General features: G+C 36.6%; 1 protein-coding gene across 8 annotated transcripts in view; it reads right to left on the bottom strand.

The window, feature by feature from the left end:
* The window catches only part of GRIP1 (glutamate receptor interacting protein 1), a 309,369-nt gene that overhangs the window by 141,698 nt on the left and 144,207 nt on the right, over window positions 1-23,464 (bottom strand). For all 8 annotated transcript variants that reach the window (XM_024992486.2, XM_059886942.1, XM_059886943.1 and 5 more), the window contains 4 exons: window positions 23,162-23,307; window positions 15,621-15,704; window positions 8,325-8,400; window positions 5,837-5,982 (listed from right to left, as the gene is read on the bottom strand). In XM_024992486.2, the coding sequence (XP_024848254.1) occupies window positions 5,837-5,982; window positions 8,325-8,400; window positions 15,621-15,704; window positions 23,162-23,307 (452 nt within the window). The remainder of the gene's footprint in view (window positions 1-5,836; window positions 5,983-8,324; window positions 8,401-15,620; window positions 15,705-23,161; window positions 23,308-23,464) is intronic.

Below are 23,464 nucleotides of genomic sequence, written 5' to 3'. Positions count from 1 at the left end.
TTTCTGTGAATAGGTTCTGGGGACTCACAAGGAAGCACGTGGATCATAAATACTTTTAAGGCCCTTGAAAAATCCAGTTTCTAGTAAATTGAGATCATCTGGAAGAAACTGATTTGCCCCTAGAAAATACAAATAGTGGTCAATTTACTCTTGGTACTTATGACTGAGAAGTGACTACTGGAAGTTATATATTTTGATCTTCATATTCTAGAAAAATGAAATGCAAAGAACAGCCAAGATTCAGTGTGGTAACACCGATAAACCTATATAACTTTTTGGTTGCAACAAAAGTAATCATCTCTTCTGAAGACTCATAACATCCTCAATCCATCCCTGATGAAACAATCACTTGAAAATCATTAATATTATTTCATGTTTGCTTAGGAAGGAATGTAAGTAAGGATTAGCCATACAGCTGGGCAAAGATGTAATAAGTTGGGTATGTCTAAGAAAAGAGTAACATTTTTCTCAGTATTCTTGATTTTGCATGCTGATTTAGTCCAAGGAAATAGAAGGAAAAATTTGAAGCCAAGCAGAGAAATAATTGAGAGTCATGACTTATAGGAACTCAGAAAAACACCACAGGAAGGTTAAGAGGTTTTGTGTCTTAAAGATTCATAATGTCATTTGGTAAGGTAAGATGATACCATGAAGTAACTTCATTTTAAACCTACAAGATAAACATTGATATTTTGCTTTATCCTATACACACCCACTTAATGATGATTAGTTGTAAGAATAGATAAACTAAACTCTTACTTCCTCCTAGACCTGTCTTACCAGTATTATTGCAATAAATTTTTTGGAAAATTTTATCACCAACTAAATTCAACTTTAGTTGATAAAATTGATAGTTTCAACAGCTTTCCCAAATATACTACTGAATATGCTAAAATTTTTGAGCTGAGATTTACTAAAAAATATATCTGATTAATATCAATGAGTCAGAGGGATAATCAATATCTCTGCACACACACACATGCATGCGTTTCCTGCAAAATAATTTGTGTATTTTTAGTAGCATATAAATAAATACAATCAATATTTATATTTATGATTATAGACATACACCTGCTTCCTGAGTTATAATGTGACATCATTTTAATAGTATATAAATAAATGAAAGTGTTAAAAGTAAAATTAAAGCATCAAGAATGTTCTAAGTGGCAAATGAAAGGGTGCTTCATTCATGATTTATCCGGGAAACATACATTCAGTTTACCATGGAATCCCACTGCATACCCATCAGAATAGTTACCATAAAGCAGACTGAGAATACCATGTGTTGGTGAGGATGTGAAATTAATGAAAATTTTCATACGTCGTTAGTGGGAATAAAATATTTAACATTTGATTGTGTCTTTGAATGGGCATCTATTACTTTCATCAACTCAACATTATCTGCTTTGGGGAAGTGCCATTTTTTGACTCATTCTGTTCAACATACGTTCCATCCTCCCCTACCAAAGAGCAGTTCAGTTGCTCAGTCATGTCCGACTCTTTGAGACCCCATGGACTGCAGCACACCAGGCCTCCCAATTTTTTTTCAAGTATTCTAAAAATACTAGAATTTTTTTCTCAAAAACAAAAAACGAGAGTGGTAAACTATTTTTAATGGTACTTTGACTTTCAGGTAGTTTAAAAGAAATACCAATTGGACCTCTCAAAGTAAGTAGCAGGCTATGCTGTATAAGCCGCTCATTTCACTCTTCTTAAGGAGAAAGAATGACAAAAGCTGCAAAAACAAACAACAGCAACAAAAAAACATGTTGCAAAAACAGGGGAAATTCTTTGTTTTTATAAAAGGAAAGGTTGGTTAGTATTTGATGAACAGCCATTCTAACTGAAAGTATCTCATATTCTGATTTTCTAAAGGGCCATTTTTACTTCTTTCCACAAATTGTCATTCTTAATTATCTGACCATATCTATGCCTAATGCCATCTTAACATAATTAGTAAAACAGAAATAGAAAAAGAAAGAAAAAACAGAGAAAAAGGAGAAAAACAGAAAAGAAATATCAGAAAAAATCTAAGTAAGACAATTAGAATAGTGAAAAGTATTGACATGTGAAAAACTGAGTAGAATGCAAAAAAAGAAAGGGGAGAAAGGGAAGGAGGAAGAAAGGGAGAAAGAGAATGAGGAACAGAAGGAGAGAGAAAAGGATGGAGGAGAGAAAGTCAGCAGGTGCAAGAGAGGTGAACAAAGACAAAAAGGAATTTAAAAAGAAATAAAAAATCAAAATCAAAGTTTGCTCACCTGCTATATAAAGTTAGCAGAACTTAGAAGAATAATACAATAAATGTACTATATGGATAAATAATTTTATCCTCAAAAATGTCTTTTTAGGACAATAAGAACTCTTATGCTAAGACTTTCAATTCAAAAGTCCTATGCTGAAATCTGGTCTGAAACTAGATATAATCAGACTGGCTAGCCCAGATGTGGAGTCCAGTTATATTTAACAACTTAGGGTATGATTCTAAAAATTAGTGGACATGTGATGGAATCTTTATTAAATAATTCAGGGATATTAGGTAACTTTAGAAAAAATGAATATTTAAATTCTAAGAAAAACACTAGATCTAAGTTAAAAAAAAAAGAAACTTACATATGTCAGAAAGGGCATATAAACAACTAAAAATAATTTTTACAAAACACTGATAAGAACCAGTATCCTTAATATATACATAGCTACACAAAACAATTAAAAAAAAAAAAGCTCCAATAGGAAAATAAAACTAAGAATGCCTCCAATAGAAAAAAGGAATACAGAACATAAGCAGACAATGCAAAACAAAAATGGCTAGTGTTCATGTGAAAAAACATTTACTTGCACTAGAAAATTGTTTTAAAGTAAATTAAAATATAAATGCAATGTTTTACTTAAATTAAAAAATTAAAAACATATTATTCAAAGTTGTATCTGGTGCTCTGATGAGATAGGTACATTTAAAACATTGCTGGCAGTAATATAAAATAGTATAATCTTTATAGAAGACAACCAGAATTATGTATCAAATATTTTAAAAAGAAATATGCCCTTTGACTTAATGAAGTCAAAATACAAAGATTTGGGTAAAATAATATTAATTCCAGTTATTTATAATAGCATTCTATTGGGAAATGGTTATGTAAATAAAGGCTTTATTTTTGGGTATGGTATAAAGTAAGAAATTAATTGAATTTTTTCCCATGCGGCTAACTAATTGACCCAGTATCATTGACTGACTAGCTCAGTCGTTCCCCACTAATGTAAGGCTACACTTCTGCAGTGGTCTGTGGCATTGGACTCTCTTCCATTGGTTTATTTATTACCCCATGTAAATATTACACAGACTTAATGGCACAATTTTAGAATGAGTGTTGATGTTGGATGCAACAAGTTTCTCTACTTTCATATTGTTTCAAAAACATTTTGGCTGTTTTCCCCATCTCCACTTTTCTTAATCCATATACATTTTAGAAATAGCTCTTAAAAGTCCTCTGAAGATCCTTCTGAGATTTTGAACAGAATTTATGGATGCATTTGAGAGAAATGATATATTTTTAGATATTAAAACTTCCCACTCAAGATTATGACACAGGTCCTTATTAAGTATTGTTTTACATATATGAATATCTGTAATGTTTATATTTAATGGGAACATTCACCTTTTGCTGTGTTTATTTATATGCTAAGTCACCTCAATTGTGTTCGACTCTTTGCAACCATGTGAACTGCAGCCTGCCAGGCTCGTCTGTCCACAGGATTCTCTAGGCAAGAATACTGGAGTGGGTTGCCATGCCCACCTCCAGGGGATCTTCCTGACCCAGGGACTGGACTCGTATTTCTTGTGTCTCCTGCCTTGGCAGACAGGTTCTTTACCACTAGTGCCACCTGGGAAGTGAGGTGTATGAATCTAAAATCTGTCATACAGAACAAAGTAAGTCAGAAAGAAAAAAACACATTTATATGGAATCTAGAAAATGGTACTGATCAACCTATTTGCATGGCAGGAATAAAGACACAGATGTACAGAAAGGACTTGTGAACACAACAGGGGAAGGAGAAGGTGGGGCAAATTGAGAGAATAGCACTGAAACATATACAGGACCAAACGTAAAACAGATAGCTAGTGGGAAACGGAAGTATACACAGGAGCTCAGCTTGGTTCTCTGTGACGACCTAGAAGGGGTGGGATGGGAGTACGGTGGGAGGAAGGCTCGAGAGGGAGGGGATATATGTACAGTTACAGCTTTATCACACTGTTGTACAGCAGAAAACAACACAACATTGTAAAGCAATTATCCTCCAGTTGAAAATAAAATTTAAAAACAGGAGGATAATTGCTTTACAATATTGTGTTAGTTTCTGCTGTGATCACACTTTCTGAGTGTTTGTTTGGCATGTACCTGTTTACTATCTCTCCTTCTTGTCAATTTCAAGCTTCATAAAGGCAGAAACCATGTCTGTTTAATTTCTATAGTCTTTGTACTTTCACTGAGCTTAAATATTAAAAAAAGAAATATTTGTAGACTGAATGAGTTAAACATGTCAAACTTTTGCTTCCATTTTTAACAATAACACACTGGATCATCACTTAAAATATATCTTATTTGTATAATTTTATCTTCTTAACTGCCTTTCAAAATAGGCATTCCTAGTCTCCATTTGACAAAGAAGGTAACTTAAGGCACAGGGAGATAAGTTCACACGGTTAAACTAATAGCTAGAAATCAGTAGAATTGAAAACAGAACCCAAATTGTCTAACTCAAAAGACATATAAAATAAAAAGAGGAAGAAAAGAGGAAGAAAGAGAAAACAAGGGAAAGGAAGAACAGAGGGAGGAGCGCTCATTCATCCCTGACCTTTCCATCTCAAGAGCATACCACGCCACTTACTCTGAGAACTCTGTAATTCTCAAACTTTACATCTTTTAGGAAGCCTCATACCTCATACATTTCAGGCCAGTAGACAGATTGAGAACACTTTCAAGCAACATTCTTCTACATGAATCATACAGAGTGGGAAATAAAGGAGTTTGCAGTTACAGAGTAAGTCTCTTTTGCTCAGCTACATTTTACCAACATAGAACTTGCTAGTTAAGTCAGGCACACAATCAAGTCTGAAAATTTTAAGAAGTTTTAGAGCATGATTTAAGTTTCCATTTCAGGTTTCAATTCATTATCTCATAATTTCTCTGCCTTAGTCAACATTACACAAAACTTTGACACTCTATTCCCATTGAAAAGGCATGTGAGAATACCTTTCTAGTTTTACTATAGTTGAGAAGGTAGAAATAGAATTACTTTTTATTGGAATCATTATTTTAGGAAAGGATACTGTATTCAACTTCTCATTTTAGTCAAGGATGCGATATGTCCCCTTTCCTTTCTTTGTCCCTAAGTCTGATGATAAAATGGTAATTTATATTAATTCTGATTAGCTGGCTTCACATTGTGAAGTTACAAGAAGGAAAGGAACATCCTACTGTTTCCAGTCTCCCTGTAGTAAAAGAAAAAGTACCAACCCCTAAGTTAGTAATACTGTTTTTATGAATTGGAGGGAGAAAATACTTTCCTGCCAAAGGGTAATCTACGCATAAGAGCTGATTGCTAGGTGAAACATGCTGACAGAATGAGATGCTTTTATAGATTCTATCGACATGAGAACTCTAAATTGCTGAGAAGTGATCCTCACCTTTTCCTGAACTCAGAGGACTAACATAGCATTGATGAAATTCTGTCTGCTACAGGAGGACATAACAGTTCATTCTTAATCCAAAGTGGCTTATCAGAAATGGACAGTGACATGATGTAGACTTCGAGATCCCAACCTTAGTATCTGACATACCCATGACCGAGACATCATATTCGATCAGGAGCGTTGCTTCTTGCCCACACTGTTTGAGAATACTCATGGCCTCAGCATGCGTGGTTCCAAGAAGTCGAATTCCATCCACACTGAGCAACCTATCACCAGGTTTGATTGTACCCTCTCTGAAGGGAGAATAAAGAAACAGTCATTAATTTAGCATCGTGGGGCTCAACATTAATAGTCACTTAGCCAAAGTGGCTCTTTTACACAGTCTACCATCCACTCCCTTTGCATTTTCTTCTAAGCGTCAAGTGTGACATTAACAGAAGGAACCCTGAACAGAAAATTGCTGCAATATGAAAATCAGTAATAAGAAAATAACAACACAATAGCAAATAACCAAGTTACCCACAATGAACTCCTGGGGTGCAAGAGTAATAAAGGCACATTTTCTCTTTTCTAGGTTTTTTTTTTTTTTTGCCAAAATGTCTAAAATTGATTTATTAAAGCCAAGGAAATAGCACTCACCTATTTTCCCAAAGCTTGGTGAGCAGAAAAGCCTGCTGATTCCATTTCATTTATCACCAGTGAACCCAAGCTGGAGAAAGAACGCTGGTGAAAAATTTCCCTAGTCTCTGCATTTTCCTACTGATTTATAAGGCCATTTGGTGATCATTAAATTGATTCAGTCTCATATTCCCTGGAAAAGGCAAGCAAATACTATTCTCCCTTCTGTAGACACAGACACTCAAGGCAGTGGGAGAAGATGCCTCAGCACAATACTGACACCACTGAAGTGCAGCCAGAGAGGATTCCAGATTATAACCCTCCGGTGCAGGAGAGTCAACAAAGAAGAGAAAACCAAATGTGGGGATTACAAGTTTAGGCTTTGGGAAGAATAAAAATGATGTCTTAAACATCTTTCACCCAGGCAACTCTCCACGTAATTTAAATCTAAAATTTTATCTTAAAATTTTTGGTTCCCTTTGTGTGTGTTAGTTGCTCGACCAAGTCCGACTCTATACGACTCCACCATGGACAGTAGCCTGCCAGGCTCCTCTGTCCATGGAGTTCTCCAGGCAAGAACACTGGAGTGGGCTACCATTTCCTTCTCCAGGGGATCTTTCCAACCCAGGGACCAAACTTGGGTCTCCTACATTGCAGGCAGACCGTTTGAGCCACCAGGGTTTCCTTTAGTTTTACATTAATTTGGTAAAATGTTCACAAACTAGTAGCCTGCTCTTGACATTTCTGCCAACTCCAACTCACAATGTTAATAACAAATGAAAATATTCTTATTTGCTCCAGGAAGAATAATTCACAAGAAAAGCATGAGAAGAAGAAGAAAAACAACAACAACAAAATACTTTGTATTATCCTCCACAAAGGCAAATAACTTTAGCAGAGGGGAGAACCTAAGTGTCTTCATATTTTCTTATTGTATATTAATTAAACTTCAAGTTTTTTAAAAAACTGAGCTAAGAGTATGAGCTTTGAAGGAAAATAAATCTAAATTCCTATCCTAGCTGGCAAGTCATTTAAGCATATAGTTCCTCAGTTTAGTCATCTGTAAATATGGATAAAAATACCTCATTTAGTGAATGGTTGTGAGGATAAAATAAGATTATGTCTGCTAAGTACTCAGCACAGTTCTTGGCCCATGGTAATCACTCAACAAGCAGTATTTACTATTATTATTGCTATATCTAGTGCTTATGAAAGGTTTTTAAAAATCCATTCTAGGCTGAAACATTTTGTGCAGAGTTGGGGGTAATCAGTGCATTTTCCTCTTCTCCTCTCCTATCCAGTGGCAGGAGTTGTGTTCCCTACCATTATGGAGCAGACTTTTGTTGTGGGAAGTAATACAAAGATAAATGTCTCTTGAGACATCTAAGCTGTGTGTTCATTTGGGACTTCTCCATCCAAAAGGTTTATGTAGGAAATCTTCAAATTAGCAAGGAAGAAACACTAACACCAACAATATTCCTTCCCTTTTACTAAAAATCACTTCGACTTTGACATTCATAGTCATCATCAAGGTATAATAATCATGACAAGGATGTTGGAAGTAGTAGGAGTCAGAACCCCATCATCTATCTTTCCAGGTTAGGAGATTAGCAATTGGCAAGGATACATCTCAAGGACCTGCTATAAAAGGGCCAGATGCTTTTTATTAAATGCCTCCAGTATGACAGGCCCCCTGCAATGCACCATAAATCTCTAATCCTTAACAAAATGAAAAACCTTGAAAAGTAGGCATTATCCTCTACATTTTACATTTGGAGGGAAGTGAGCGGAGAACTGTTAAGTCACACGTCAAACACATAGTGTGGTAAGCGCTGAATCTGGGGTCAAACTTAACTTTCTTCTGATTCTTCAGCCTGAACGCTCTTGTTTTCACATTCTGACATATTTATTTAATATCTATTTGTTACTATGAAATTTTTAATTCATCAACTTCTCTGCCAAAGTCCCCAGCTTCATTTAGTCCACTTGGATAGTGACACAGAAAGAGGAAGTTTACCTGTCAGCAGGCCCTCCTGGACGAACACAAGTTATTACAACTGGACGAGATTTATTTCTATCGTCATGTGCTCCCCCTGGCAAAGAAAAGGAAAACAGCTTTAAAAAACACTCTTTCTATACATCAGTGTCTCTTTTGCTGTCTCGTACACAGGGTTATTGTTACCATCTTTCTAAATTCCATATATATGCGTTAGTATACTGTATTGGTGTTTTTCTTTCTGGTGGATTCATTTCGATATTTGGCAAAACTAATACAATTTTGTAAAGTTTAAAAATAAAATAAAATTTTAAAAAAATAAAAAAAACACTCTTTATTGCTGCCATTAAAAAATTCACTTACAAAATGCCAGTGGAGAAACTGAAATACATTTTATTGTTGTGTGAAGGAACATATATGCTTTCTCTCTGGCACATAATAAAATCTTATTCATTTTATATAGAATATACTGTTGATGTCAACATTTCCCCACTTCTAAATAAATATGTGGCTGTAATCATGGGTCAGCTATAAAATGCTTAACGGCTAGTATGATAAGAGCATCAAGTAATTACAAATACTAGTCCAGTTAGAGCAGCCGTTGGTTATGAACAAAGTGTAGGTGGGTATACCTGGCACCAACCAACCTGGGCTATAATATAGGTGAGTCTACAATGTGAAATGAAGCAAAAACTATAGGAAAAGAAAAAAAATCGAAATATTAAAAAAATTCAAGCGGCCAAGTGGCCTCCATTAAAAATGGGGTGTTCAAAATAAGTATTAGTGCATTCTACAAGTACTACCTTTTTAGCACCTCCTGCATTTTATGTGTGTTGATGTAACATTTTATCTTTTTATTTTGTGTATCCTTTAACTACTCTTTGTAGTTATAGCTAATTTTACTATTTCTGTCTTTTAACCTTCACATTCACTTTATAAGTGATTGACCCACTACCTTTACCATATATATGACTTTACCAGTGAGATTTTTTTCTTTCATATATTTTCTTATGTAGGGCCTTTATATTCATATATTTATGGCCTTTTTCTAATTAGCTTACAGATGTCCCTTTAACATTTCTTGTAGGGCCAGTTTAGTGGTAATGAACTACTTTTGCTTGTCTGGGAAACTGTCTCTCCTTCAATTCTGACAGTTAACCTTGCCAGGTAAGAGTATTCTTGGACGTTTTTGCCTTTTAGCACTTTGAATATGTGCTTCCTTCAGGCCTGCACATTTTCTGCTGAAAAATCAACTAATAGTCTTATGGGAGTTCCTTGTATATAATGAGTGGTCTTTCTCTTTCTGTTGTTAAGATACTCTCTTTAACTTTTGACAGTTTAATTACAATGATCTTGGTGTGAATCTCTTTGGGTTCATCTTGTTTGAGATTCTCTATGCTTCCTGGACCTGGATGTCTGTTACCTTCCCCCAGTTAGAAAAATTTTTAGTGACCCTTTTCTTCAAATAACTTTTTTGTCCCTTTCTCTTTCTCTCTTCTCTTTCTGGACCCCTATAATGTCAGTGCTAGTATGCTTTATGTTGTTCTACAAGTTCCTTAAATTATCCTCATTTTTAAAAATTTCTTTTTCTATTCTGTTTGAATGACTTCTACTGCCTTGCCGTCCAAGTCACCTGCCTGTTCTTCTGTTTCATCTAGTTTGCTGTTCAACCTCTCCAGATTTTCTAGGCAAGAGTACTGGAGTGGCTTGCCATTGCCTTCTCCAAGTGTATTTTCAGTTCAGTTATTGTATTCTTCAACTCTATGAGTTCTGCTTGGTTCCTTATTATGTGCTCTTTCTCTTTGTTGAAGTTCTCTCTGTGTTCTTCATTCTTCTCCTGAGTTTGGTGAGCATCCTTATGACCATTACGTTGAACTCTTTATCAGATGTATTACTTCTCTCTACTTCATTAGGGTTTTTTTTTTCCTTTCTGAAGTTTTACCTTGTTCCTTCATTTAGAACATTTTCTTCTATTTCCTCATTTTGCTTGACTCTGTTTCTATTAGTATGCAAAACAGCTATCTCCTCAGTCCTGAAGGACAGTCTCTGTCTTGACATGGCCCTCTTATCCTTTTGGGGGAAGCAGGAATTCAGCTACTTCTCCAGTTCTTCTCAGAGTAAACTGCTTTATATGTAACTGTATATTTGTTGTATTTGTGGGAGGAAGTGAGTTCAGGATCTTCTAACCCTGCCATCTTAAACCATTTTCTATCCATTTCCACTTTTTTCACTATTGTTTGTCTGACTTGATTTCCTCATACATCACCTTCCTGGCCACCCATCTGGATGGTCTCTAGTTTGCCAGTATTTGATGAATATTAATGTTACCATTAGGAACTTCTTCTTTAATATTTGCCTGGTTGAACAGACTGACATTTCCCATATTTGGTACAGGTAGAGAGGCTGACCTAAAGAACCTAGCCTAAGAGAGAAATCAAAAGGCATTCATGGTTCCTGATGAAAGCAAATGTTTCCTTTATGTTCATTTCTGTTACAAGTGATTTATTCAGTCTGATTGATTGGTAAAATCTCCATTTCAGTATTTTTTTTTAATTCAGTTTGATGGCTTCTTTGAGCCCCCTTATTTAAAATAGGAAATTTACGACTTTCTCGGAAGAAAATTTTTAATGAAAATTATGACAACAAGTTACAGCACATGCTTAACCATATTTATATAAATACCATCATGTAACTTCTTTTTTGCAAGGTAATTATAAAAAGATAGGTTTACTTTCCTTTGAAGGGTTTTGATTCAGAAAAAGATAAAGGCTGAAGGCAGCAAGAAACTTTTCCACTATTTTGATTCGAAGGTCCAAATGCAAGTATGTTAACAGTGGATACATGTCAAAATGTGAGAGAGGTAACTCTAAATTACTTGATATGTGACATTTTATCATTATTTGAAATAATGAGCCAAATTTAGTTTGTGATTCACTTAGGTGCTAGATGTTTGAAGCTATAAAGCAAAATAAAGACCATTCAGAGCCCACTGGTATTTTAGATCTTGGCTGCTCATTAACATCAACCACCTGGCATGCTTTATTAAAAACATCAATGCCAGGGAAACAATGTAGACCAAATCTGAATTTGGGCTCCATATGTTAAATGAGGACACATAGCTACAGTTTTTACAGTTGAAAATGACTAGAGAAACTGCCTCATCCAAAGTGAAAAGCAAATTAGTAGTAGAGTGATTTTTCCTGTTTTTTAAATTTATCACAAAATGTTATCTATTTATAAAAATTTTTATTGGACTAGAATTGATTTGCAAAGTTGTGTTAGTTTTTGCTGTACATCAAAGTGAATCAATTATACATATACATATATCCCATCTTTTTTAATATACTTTTCCAATATAGGTCATTTCAGAGTACTAAGTAGAGGTTCCTGTGCTAGACAGTGAAAGTGAAAGTGTTTGTCACTCAATTTTCAACTCTTTGTGACCCCATGGACTGTAGCCCAAGAGGCTCCTCTGTCCATGGAATTAAAGAATTCCGTGGCAAGAATACTGGAGTAGGTTGCCATTTCCTTCTCCAGGGGATCCTCCCAACCCAGGGATTCTCCTGACCCAGGGATCAAACCCGGGTCTCCTGCACTGCAGGCAGATTCTTTAATTTCTAAGCCACCAGGAAAGCCCTACTGTGCAATACAGTAAGTCCTTATTAGTTATCTATTTTACATATAGGTAACTAATACTTTGACATATAGGTAACAATACTTTGGTCACCTGATGCCCAGAGCCAACTCATTGGAAAAGACCCTGATGTTGGGAAAGATTGAAAGCAGGAGGAGAAGGGGACAACAGATGATGAGATAGTTGGATGGCATCAACAATTCAATGGACATCAGTTTAAGCAAGCTCTGGGAGATGATGAAGGACAGGGAAGCCTGGTGTGCTGCAGTCCATGGGGTTGCAAAGAGTCAGACACGACTGAGCAACTGAACATTTTCCATATACTAGTGTGTATATATCAATCCCAATCTCCCAACTTCTCTCTCCTCCTTCCTTATGCTCTTGTAACCATAAGTTTGTTTTCTATATCTGTGACTCTATTTCTGTTTTGTAAATAAATTCATTGATTTTCTTCCTGTTAATCTAAACCATCTTCTGCTTGGTGGCAAAGGAATTAACAGAAATTTAACTCTCCATGATTTAGGCTGGAACAACATTTTTTATTTCATGGGTGCAAGGTTCTATTGTTTATGCAGTCAAGGTTTTTGAATTGTGACATACAGCATGAGAAAGGTAATTCAATTCATCAGCTAAAGGCCTGGCTTACTGTTAAAAGACCCATCCTAAGTGAGTAAGAAGAAATTCTCTAGCACTAAATGAACATGCTTCATCTGCAATATCTTCCTGTCCTTCCTTCTTGAAATGTCCTGGTATTCCCCATTGATCTAAGTTAAGCTCATATCCCTCCTATGTCATAATGTTTTATCTGCCATGATAGCATTTATCCACAGTACTTTTTCATTCTGCAACTTTGTGATTAACCAATAACTCTTAAGGGATGGGTACTGGCCACCTTTTGAGCATGGAAGACCCTCCAGATGGGCCTCAAATTGGTTTCAAATATAAGTTCTTTATTTATGCTCATTAAAAATTTTGCAAGCCTGGTAGGCTGCAGTCCATGGGGTCGCTAAGAGTCGGACACGACTGAGCGACTTCACTTTCACTTTTCACTTTCATGCACTGGAGAAGGAAACGGCAACCCACTCCAGTGTTCTTGCCTTGAGAATCCCAGGGACGGGGGAGCCTGGTGGGCTGTCATCTCTGGGATCGCACAGAGTTGGACATGACTGAAGCGACTTAGCAGCAGCAGTACTAACTTAAACGGATCTTGAATTTGTACCCACTATTTTAGTCCTTGTGGACTGCTGTAATAAAAAAAATAAAATGAAAGAAATAAAAACTACCACAGACTGAATAGCTTAGAAACAACAGAAGTTTGCTCTCACAGTTCTGGAGGCAGGGAAGTTCAGGATCAACTTCCAACATGGTCACATTCTATTAAAGGTTCCTTTTTGTGTTTAAAAAAAAAAAAAAAATTTTGCAAAATTTGACAAATTTTTGTGTTCAACCAACGTACTAAGGGAGTTATTAAAACCTACAAAAATCTGGTACTCATAAACTAAAAGGCTTCCCTAGTGGCTCAGACAGTAAAGAATCTGCCTGCAATGCAGGAGAACCTGGGTTTGATACCTGGGTCGGGAAGATCCCTGCAGAAGAGAATGGCTATGCACTCCAGTATTCTTGCCTGGAGAATTCCCATGGACAGAGGAGCCTGGTGGGCTACAGTCCATGGGGCCACAAAGAGTTGGACATGACTAAGTGACATAAACTAAAATTGGCTCATTATTTCTAAGGTTTTATAACCAGTACAATACCAAAAAGTCTGATGTCCACACAAATCTAGGCATCATTCATCCATACTTTCATTTATTAAATGCCTACGATGTACTAGGTAGGTGTTTAGGTTCATATTATAAAAACTCTTATGAAGCATGAACACACAGATATTTGAAATTCCTGCAAACGGTGGGAAGGGCATCTGTTACCATCATACCATCAGTTGTCTTGAGGTGACTGCAGATTGAAATTGCTTCTATTCTTTTTAGTTCTTAAATGATAAATTACTGTTGGTTTAGCTCTTTCATTAGCAATTTGATTTGTTATTGATTAACCAGACAGCAACTAGTGATGAATATCTGCACCAGCAGTATTTTTTACTGCAGCATTTCAATAATTAGACTGGTAAGCACGTGATTCAAGTGTACCTCTCTTTCATACTTATGTTGAAAAACTAGATTTGAATATACCACCCTCCAAGCTAAAATTACTTGTATACTGACTTTTCATTACATTCATCTAATTTTTTACACAGAAATTTGAAAATGGTTAAGGTAAATGATCTTGGGGTTTGTGGCTCCACCTAAATGTAGGACTGGGTCAGTAAAGTATAATAACTAGTGGTCTAAATCACTGAATGGGGTCATAGTTGCCTGTTTTCTCTAACACTCATTTGGGCATTATATCAACTTCTGTCTTAAAATTCACTGGACTGTAATTGCCTGTGGATCAGGGTTCTGTCTCATGACTTCACAGGACTCTGCCCTATGCTGACATGTTGGCATGTCCTTAATGAATATTTGATTGATTGATTTGCTACATGACTGACATAGAATTGAACCTATGCCTAAAACTTGGTCATCTAAGGCAAGTTTGTATAATGAATACATCTCTTTCATTCCTTGAGGCATGTCTATTTCTTAAGATGGTTAGTTAATTTTAATTAATGTCAAAAATGTTGATAGAGTTTTGCTGCTGGTGAAGTACAAAATGTAATAGGTTAAAAACAACAACAACAAAAAAACCATACGGAAATGTTAAAAAAAATTCCTGATGCTTACCTAGTTTCCTATTGAACCTCAGTGTCATACTAGAAATTGTGAGTTGTTAATGCATGCGTAGACTTTAAGGATGAAATTGCTAATAATAAAATAAAACATTAAAAGCCAGCATTGTAGCTCAGAATTAATGGTCCTGTAGACAGACTGTGGACAAAATTTCACCTGAAATATTTATTAGTAATATCATTCAAAAATAAGATGGACTGATGTACCAAGGTGCTCAAGGGATTAGATTATCTGCAATTCCTTTTTAGGAAGCTACAATAACAAAGTGCATTTTAGGGAAAAATAATTTAAACAAAGTTGCTGAACCCTAGTGTATTCAATCAAATCAAGCAATATTCACCAACATTTTTGACTCAATGATAAATGATATAGAAAAATATATAAGGGAAGCAAAAGACATGTTGACAAAAGCAGGATGACTATGAATTGACAAGGTTTACAATGACTTCTTACTGTGTATTAATGAACTGAAATAAATTAGCTAGATCATTTGGACTCCATTTTGATTCCCAATTATGGCTTTATTTCTTTAAAGAAAAATGGATGCAAAATTATGAGGTAACATTGTGTGTGTGTATTAGTTGCTCAGTCGTGTCTGAATCTTTGTGACTCCATGGACTGTAGCCCACCAGGCTCCTCTATCCATGGAATTCTCCAGGCAAGAATACTGGAGTGGGTTGCCATCTCCTTCTCCAAGGGATCTCCCTGACCCAGGGATCAAACCTGGTCTCCTGCACTGCAGGCAGAGTCTTTGCCTTCTGAGCACCAGAGAAGACATAAGGTGACTTCAGGCACTGAAAACATCAGTTTTTTTGAAATGACTTTCTAGTTTACTCCCAACAGTTCAATGACAAATTCTCCAAGAGTATCTGATGGTTCTATTTTCTAACTGCCACCTACCTCGTATTACAAAACCGAAGGTATTTCCTTCTTTATGTAACGTGACTTCCACCGTTCGGAAAATAACACTCGATCCTTGAACAGCTAAAAACAGGAAAAAGAGAGGGAAATAAGTCTTATTTCATAATAACATTTCTAGATTTTTTTTTTGATGGGAATAAAACAGTAGAGATTTCTTGTTGCAAATAATTCTTATTGAGTAATTAAACAGTTAAAAATCTGTTTTTAAAGAAAATATTAGAAAAAAATTGGAATGACATACAAATATCATAAAATAGTTGTCTGTATAAATGACTTATATAATTAAGGTCCAGGTAGAATCAAAACCAGAGATACTTCCTTTCCTCCTGTGTAGCCAGTTTTTACAGCATAATATTCACATTGTTAAAACTTTATATAACAAGAGAGACAATCTTCATGTGATAAATAGAATTGTTTTCCCTTTGTATTATGCAAAAGTTAAACATAATTTTTGTAAAACTTACAAAATAATTGTTTTATTTTATTTTTTCCTTTTTATTACTTACAAAATTTTATAGAAAGAACACATCTGAGTATCATTCTAATTGGTGATGACAACTGGATAACACTCATAAAACATAACTGTTCTTGAGTAACTAATAATTATCTTTTTTGCAGCTAGCACAAGAAGAAAAGTATTACTCTCAGATTGCCATTAATAGGTTAAGCTGATGCAAATTGATTTTCTGACATGATGCATAGCAATTAAACAAAGACATCAACAACCCAAATGAAACTTGGAGAGTAAAAGAAATTTGAAGTACATTCAAAATATTACTACTAACTATAAAATAAAGATCTACTTAATTTTACTTGATACCATCATGCTCAGGTTATGTTTGCCTGGTTATTGCTCTCATTTCACCAAATGAAATTGCATTGCCAAGTTGCTATCTCTAATTACATTATACACAGTATGAGGAGATAAGTTATATTATGAGCTTCCCTGGTGGCTCAGAAGATTAAGAGTCCATCTGCAATGCAGGAGAACTCAGTTTGATCCCTGGGTCAGGAATAACCTCTGGAGAAGGGAATGGCTCCCCACTCCACTATCAACAAGAAACTTATAGACAAAAGTTAAAGGCATCTTTGAAAAGAACATTTCTTTCCACTCATAGGAGTAAAAAATAATTTTAATGAAGCATTAATTATAATTACTTGTTAATTATCATAAATTATGAATCCTTAAAGGAGTGGACACCATTATGAACAGCACACAGGTAAATTCACAAAACTGGACACATGCAGCTGGAACAAAGTACAATAAGAACTTGGATTTGCTCAAAAGCAATATAAATCTACAGCTGAACAAAATGTTTTGGTATACTGCTGATTTAATTAAATGTCATATTCTTGCTATCAGGGGGATTTCAGTTTATTCTAATCAGCTAGGAGCAGTGCATACAAATATTCAAAAGAATTGAGATACAGTTTTAATTAAATGAAAAAAAAAAACAAAAACTGAGTTCAAACCGAATGGTTTCTTATTTCCATGACCCAACAAGCCACTTGAAGAAATTGGTTAAGAACATGATCTTTCTGTTCCTATTAAGGAAAAGATACGGGGAGAAATAATTAATGAGCATCTATGGAATGTTTTCTGTGTGCCAGAAACTCTGAAAGTGGTTTACAAATTGTATTTAATTTAATCATTAAATCAACTTTCAATTATATACAACCAAATTCTAATTCTGGGCCACCTGTCCTTGTTGGCTGAATGTCTGTTCTGGGGAAGCAAAACACTGTAATTTTAATTTTGCTTGAACTAAATCTTACTGACCACAAAATCTTACAATCAAATCTAAAGTCAATATCAAGACTTTAGGGATTATCTACAGCTTTAGATTATCCACACTATTGCTCTTCATCATGGGCAAAGAAAAATGGGACTCCTCACTACATTTTAATATACTTAATGAAATAGATTTGGTCTTTATAATTTATATTTGTGTGACTGGCTCTTTGTGACTGAGGTTTCATATTCAGCACCAGACATCCGGTTTGGCCATGTGAATTCTATTCACAACTTCACGTGTGTGTATGGACGCAGAGATCCAATCAAGGGGCTTACCCAAAGAATCAAACTGAGCACATAAAAGGCCGAGGTAGAACCAATTTTATAATGCAACAACACTACTCCTCAGTATTTTAGTTGTTCTGATGCCCCTTGTTTCTATATGTGCATATGTATGTATTTCTATATCATAAAGTGACACTCTATTTTATTATGGTAGGTTTGGTTTTTCTAAATTATATACTACTCCTCCGCCTCCCCAACACCTATACCTATAGGAGAACAGGAGTTGTGCACCTTCCTACCTCATTATGTTGGTTATGCATAGCTAACTTGCTTTGGCCTATGGGGTGTTAGGAGATGTGAGCAGAATCTGCAAATGTGCTCCTGTGGTTAGGCTTGTCTTGTTTTCCTTCTGCAACTGGCACAGGAAGAGCTTCCCTTGGGTAGCTGATATTCCCTCAGACTACATCCCCTAACGAACCATGTGGAGAAGACCTGGGATGACCCCCTGTCCCCCCAACCATATCATCATCATCACCATTGTCATCATCATCTATAGTCTTTCTATCTCTCTTAGAATTAGACATGAGAAGTAATCAGGCTGTCACAGGGACATACCTTAACACATTTACTTGAATTATGGAAAAACTTCTTCTGATAAAAAGCTAGCCTGATTTAGCTAATGGTTTAGCAGCGAGGACTGCCTTTGACAATAAAATTCCATGGCAGACATTTTTCATAAAACAAATGAGGTAAATCTGTAGCTTTAAGATTTGAATGGAAATGGTATTTAAAGATGTATAAAATAAACCTCACGCCAAAATTATATGCTGTCTAACTACTAAGTGAGTGAAATAAACCTCATGCCAAAATTATATGCTGTCTAACTACTAAAGCTTATCATAAAGAATTTTAGGTGTTAACTAAAAAGTGGATGAGAATTAGGTAATATTTCAAAATTCTTTAAGGGTTATGGGAACAAAAAATTTGAAGGCACTCCTCTAGACCAACTTTGAACATACAAATGCCCAAGATACAGTCTGGTAACATGCTCTCTAAATACAGTCTCGAAATACCACATAATTCTAGAGTCGAAAAGAATGCTAAGCTCACGGAGGTCGACTATTTCATTGTCATTAAGAAACTGAGTATCAGAAAAGGGGAGTTGCTTACCCAGGGTCACAGTTCCATTTTCCTTCTATCTGCTCTCTGTCTCTCTGCACCACTTTCTGTCTTTCTCCCTCTCTCTCATACACACACACACACACACACTCTCTCATACAGATCTTTCTCCAATTCCTGCTGGACTATGGGGCTGGCTAAGTCTCAGATTGCTGTGATTCTTGAGAGAGTTACAGTCTTGGCCTTGGGTGGCCTATCTTTCAGCAGGCAGCTCTCTCCCTGGGGTCTGGCTTGTGCCTGCTCTAACTGTCTGAGCTCAGTGAAAGGGAGGCTTATTAATCCCTTCGATCTCCCTGAACACAAAGATCTTATTAATTTATCTAAACATAATAGAAAGAGACAGAGATAATCCTTGGCGAATAGACCTCTGCTATCTGATTTCTACTAAAAACTTCACACTTTTGTGTTTAAAAATATTTTCTATTTTTCCATCAGCTTTATTGTGTGAGGGAGAAAAGGCAGGTATAATCACCAAGTCAGGAGAGGTTTTAACCCCTGGATATCTCTGATGTCCACCCTCTCCTCTTTAACTCTATTAATGCTATATTTATTCAGAGTATTACCTCTCTTTTGGAAAACTGTAACAGCCTGGGGGCTTATAGCTTCCATTTGACCTCTTAAAATAAGTCTAAAAACTCTGATCTGGGGGGCTTCCCTGGTGGTCCAGTGGTTAAGGCTCCATGCTTCCACTGCTGGGGGCATGGGTTTGATACCTGGTTGGGAAACTAAGATCCCACGTGCTGTGTGGCATAGCCAAAACATAAGAATAAACCAAAACCAAAACTCTGATCTGAGGATGCTGCTCCTTGGCCTTAAAAACCTTAAAAAAAAAAAGGCTCCTGATTGCCCACCATTCACGGCTTACAAGGCCCTCCTTCACTTTGTTTACCTCACTGACCTCGTCCCTCTGAGGCCCTCTCTTTCCTTTTGTGTTCCAGTAATTCCAAACTGGAGATTCAACCTGTGAACTGCACTATCTTCATACTTCCTTGCCATACCCTATGCCTGGAATGTTAGTCTTCCTCCTGGACCTGCATAAATGCCTTCTAATCTACTGTGAAGTCCCTAGCTCTGGACAACCCAAAATGCTCAACAAATCTCCACAACTGCCTTACCCTGAGAGCAATACTAACAGTTCCTCTTAGGAACAGGTTGTGTTTTATTGAATATGTATGTACATAGTGGAATAAAAATGCTTAATCAAAGAGCATTAACTCTAGATATTTGACTCCTCTTAACTCCCAGGCAGTGGTGTAAGATAGTGATTTCAAAAAAACTGACTTTAAGTTCAAGAAACATAGTACTTTCAGTGTAATAACAATAACAACAACAATAATAATAGTAATATGGCTAAGATACACTATGGCTTACGGAGTCTGTGCTTATGATCTAAACACATGGTTACAGCCTTGGAATCTTACAAAAATTCTACATCCATTACAGTCATTTTGTAGCTGAGAAACCTAAAGCTCAGCGAACTTATTAATAATTTCCCCAAAGTCACAAAGCTAGAAAGGGACAAAACTGACACTTAGCTAGTGACACAGTGCTAGCTCTCAACACTCTATTTTACTGCCGGCTCTTACTGAAAATAAAAACACTGTAGCAAAGTTTTAGAACTCAGATTCCAATTGATTTTGTTATAAAATCACCATGAGATTTTCGGTGTTAGATTTTATGTTAAGAATAAGAACTCATGATTGGTATGTATTATACATTCACTCTCTGAGTGCTATCTCCTAATCCCAAAGTCTCAAACATCATCTCTAGTCCCATTACTCTTAAATTTACTTTTCAACTCTAGATCTTTCTCACAAATGCCAAACTGTATCTTCAACATTTTCTTGACATTTTCTCTTAGCATGTCAAATAGGCACCTCAACTGTAGTATTTTAAACAATGAACTTCTTTAAAAAAAATTTTTTTAAAATTTTATTTATTTAATTTGGCCACGCTGCACAGCTTGTGCAATCTGAGTTTCCCCAGTCAGGTATCGAACCTGGACATCCTGCATTGGAAGCACAGATGCCTAATCGCTGGACCACAAGGCAATTTCCTCCAGCAATAAACTTCTGATCTCACAAGTCAGCTCTGCCCACATTCTTATCCACCCCCATTAATGGCAACTCCATCCTTCCAGTTGCTCAGGCTTAAAACCTTCTGATGGTCCTTGACTTTTCTCTTTCTGCAGGTGCTCAGTCATGTCTGACTCTTTGTGACCCCATGGACTGTAGCCCACCAGGCTTCTCTGTCCATGGGGATTCTCCAGGCAAGAATACAGGGGATCTTCCCAGCCTAGGGGTTGAACCAGGGTCTCCTGCATTGCAGGCAGATTCTTTACCAGCTGAGCTACCAGAGAAGCCCCCTCTTTCTGCATAACCCACATTAAATTCATCAGGAAATCCTGTTGGTTCTGTCTTCAAAATAGCTGGGGAATATGAGTGCTTTTCTCCATTTCTCCCATCACCTTCACCTGGATCACTGCAATAGTCCTCCAAATGGTCTCCCAAGCTTCTACCTTTGACTCGCAGCCTATTCTCAACACAGCAGCCAGAGGAGCCTTTGAAAACGTTAATCAGATCATGACACTCCTCTGCCCAAACCATACAATGCTTTCCTTCATCATTCAGAGCAACACTTAAGGTCCCTCCGTTGGCCTACATGGATGCGCTATCCTTTACACTTCTTACCACCTCCCCCACTTCTCTTCATGCTTACTCTGTTCCAGCCATACTGTCCTCCTTTATGTTTCTAGAACTAGGCCAGATTATTGGCCAGATTATTATTCTAATCTGGCCAAACAAAAGGCCAGATTATTCCTGTCTTTTGATTTTAGCACTGGCATTTTCTTCTTCCTGGAACTCTTTTAACTCAGAAAACCATATAGCTAATTTCCTCACCTCCTTCAAGTCACCGATTAATATCACTTTCTCAATGAAACTGTTCCTAACCACTCTACTTCACATTGCCAATGACACTCCCCGCCCACACTCCCAACCCTTCTCCTTGCTTTATTTTTTTCCCCCGACAGCATTCATGACCCATAACATTCATACTACATACAGCTGATCCTTGAACAACATGGTTTGAACAGTGTGGGTCCATGTACCTGTGGATTTTTTCAATAGTAAATCCTATAGTACCGCACTATACCTGGTTGGTTGAATCTAGGATATGGAAGAACCTTGGTTTTGGAGGAATCATATATATGGAGGCTCAAATACAAGTTGTGCATTGATTTTCAACTGCAAGGAGGACTGGCACTTCTAACCCCTCATTGTTCAAGGATCAGTTGTAATTAACTTATTTATTATGGTTTTATTTTATTTTCTGTCTTCCTCTAGTAGTAGTAGTAGTGCTAGTCTTGTCAGTCGTTTTTGACTCTTCGCGATCCCATGGACTGGGGCTTGCCAGACTCCTCTGTCCATGGAATTCTCCAGGCAAGAATACTGGAGTTAGCTGCCATTTCCTCCTCCAGAGGATCTTCCCAACCCAGGGATGGAACCTCGGTCTCCTGCACTGAGGCAGATTCTTTACCATCTGCAGCACCAGGGAAGTCCCTCCTAGAGTGTAAATTCTACCGACATTCATTGGGGGACAGGCTGGAGCACGGTAATGCTCAATAAGTCATCACTAAACAAATAAATTATCACCAGTTATGAAGAATAATCAATCTCAGTTCTCAGTAGTACAGAAGAGCAAAGCTCTGATTTCGGTGCCTACTAATTTGGGAAAACGTACTTAACTTAAGCATCTGTAAAATGAGAATAATAATGATAATAATGCCTACCTTATAGTTTTGATTGATTTGTATATGTATTATTTACCAAACATTTTTATATTGCCAGGTACTGTCCTGAATGCTTTACAAACGCTAACTCATTTAATCCTCATAACAGATCCATGAGATCTGTTATGTAGTAACCATGAGTAGTATCATAGGTTACTAATATCATCCCCATTTTTCAGATGTGCAAAGTGAAACAAAAGAAGCTTAAGTAACTTTTTCAAAGGCATGCAGCTAGTAAAAACTGGAGCTAGAAATTGACTGTCTATTTGAACTAAAGTTCAGCTCTGATGTTCACAGATGGCTTTAATGAAACACGAGTCCTAGATAATTTCATATCATTTATGCTCTTTTACATTCTTCCAGAGTAGGCAATAGAAATTCAGATAATTTTTTAAATATTAAGAAAGTATGCTCTGCTGTTCCTGTAATAAGACAACGATGGCAAAAGAGGGGGAAAAAAAAAAAGGAGAACCAAGAGTTTGAAGCAAAAACATGGTGCAGCTGTTCTGCCTCTGCCCGTTGATGACTTACAGACTGGCGGCAGCTCATACTCCACCTCCAGAACTACTCTTTCCCCGACATTCTTCAGCAAGCTGATGATCTCATCGTGGCGGAATTTGGCCAGGTTGATGCCATTCACTGCTTTGATGTAGTCACCCACATCCAACTGATCACTTCTGCAAAACAAAGAGTCACTTAGTAGAGCTCTCATCCCCATGGGCCAGTCTGATCGTATTTCCCACTTTGCTATCATGGATAAACATGCAAGCCCAGAAGGCTGACACAGCAGGGTCCCTGCCTCCTAGGATGCGGCTGGTTCCTAAGGGCAGGAGT

The sequence above is a fragment of the Bos taurus genome, chromosome 5 (assembly GCF_002263795.3).
Source record: "Bos taurus isolate L1 Dominette 01449 registration number 42190680 breed Hereford chromosome 5, ARS-UCD2.0, whole genome shotgun sequence".
In the NCBI taxonomy this organism is placed as follows: domain Eukaryota; kingdom Metazoa; phylum Chordata; class Mammalia; order Artiodactyla; family Bovidae; genus Bos; species Bos taurus.
This window is presented reverse-complemented; position numbering and strand designations above follow the sequence as displayed.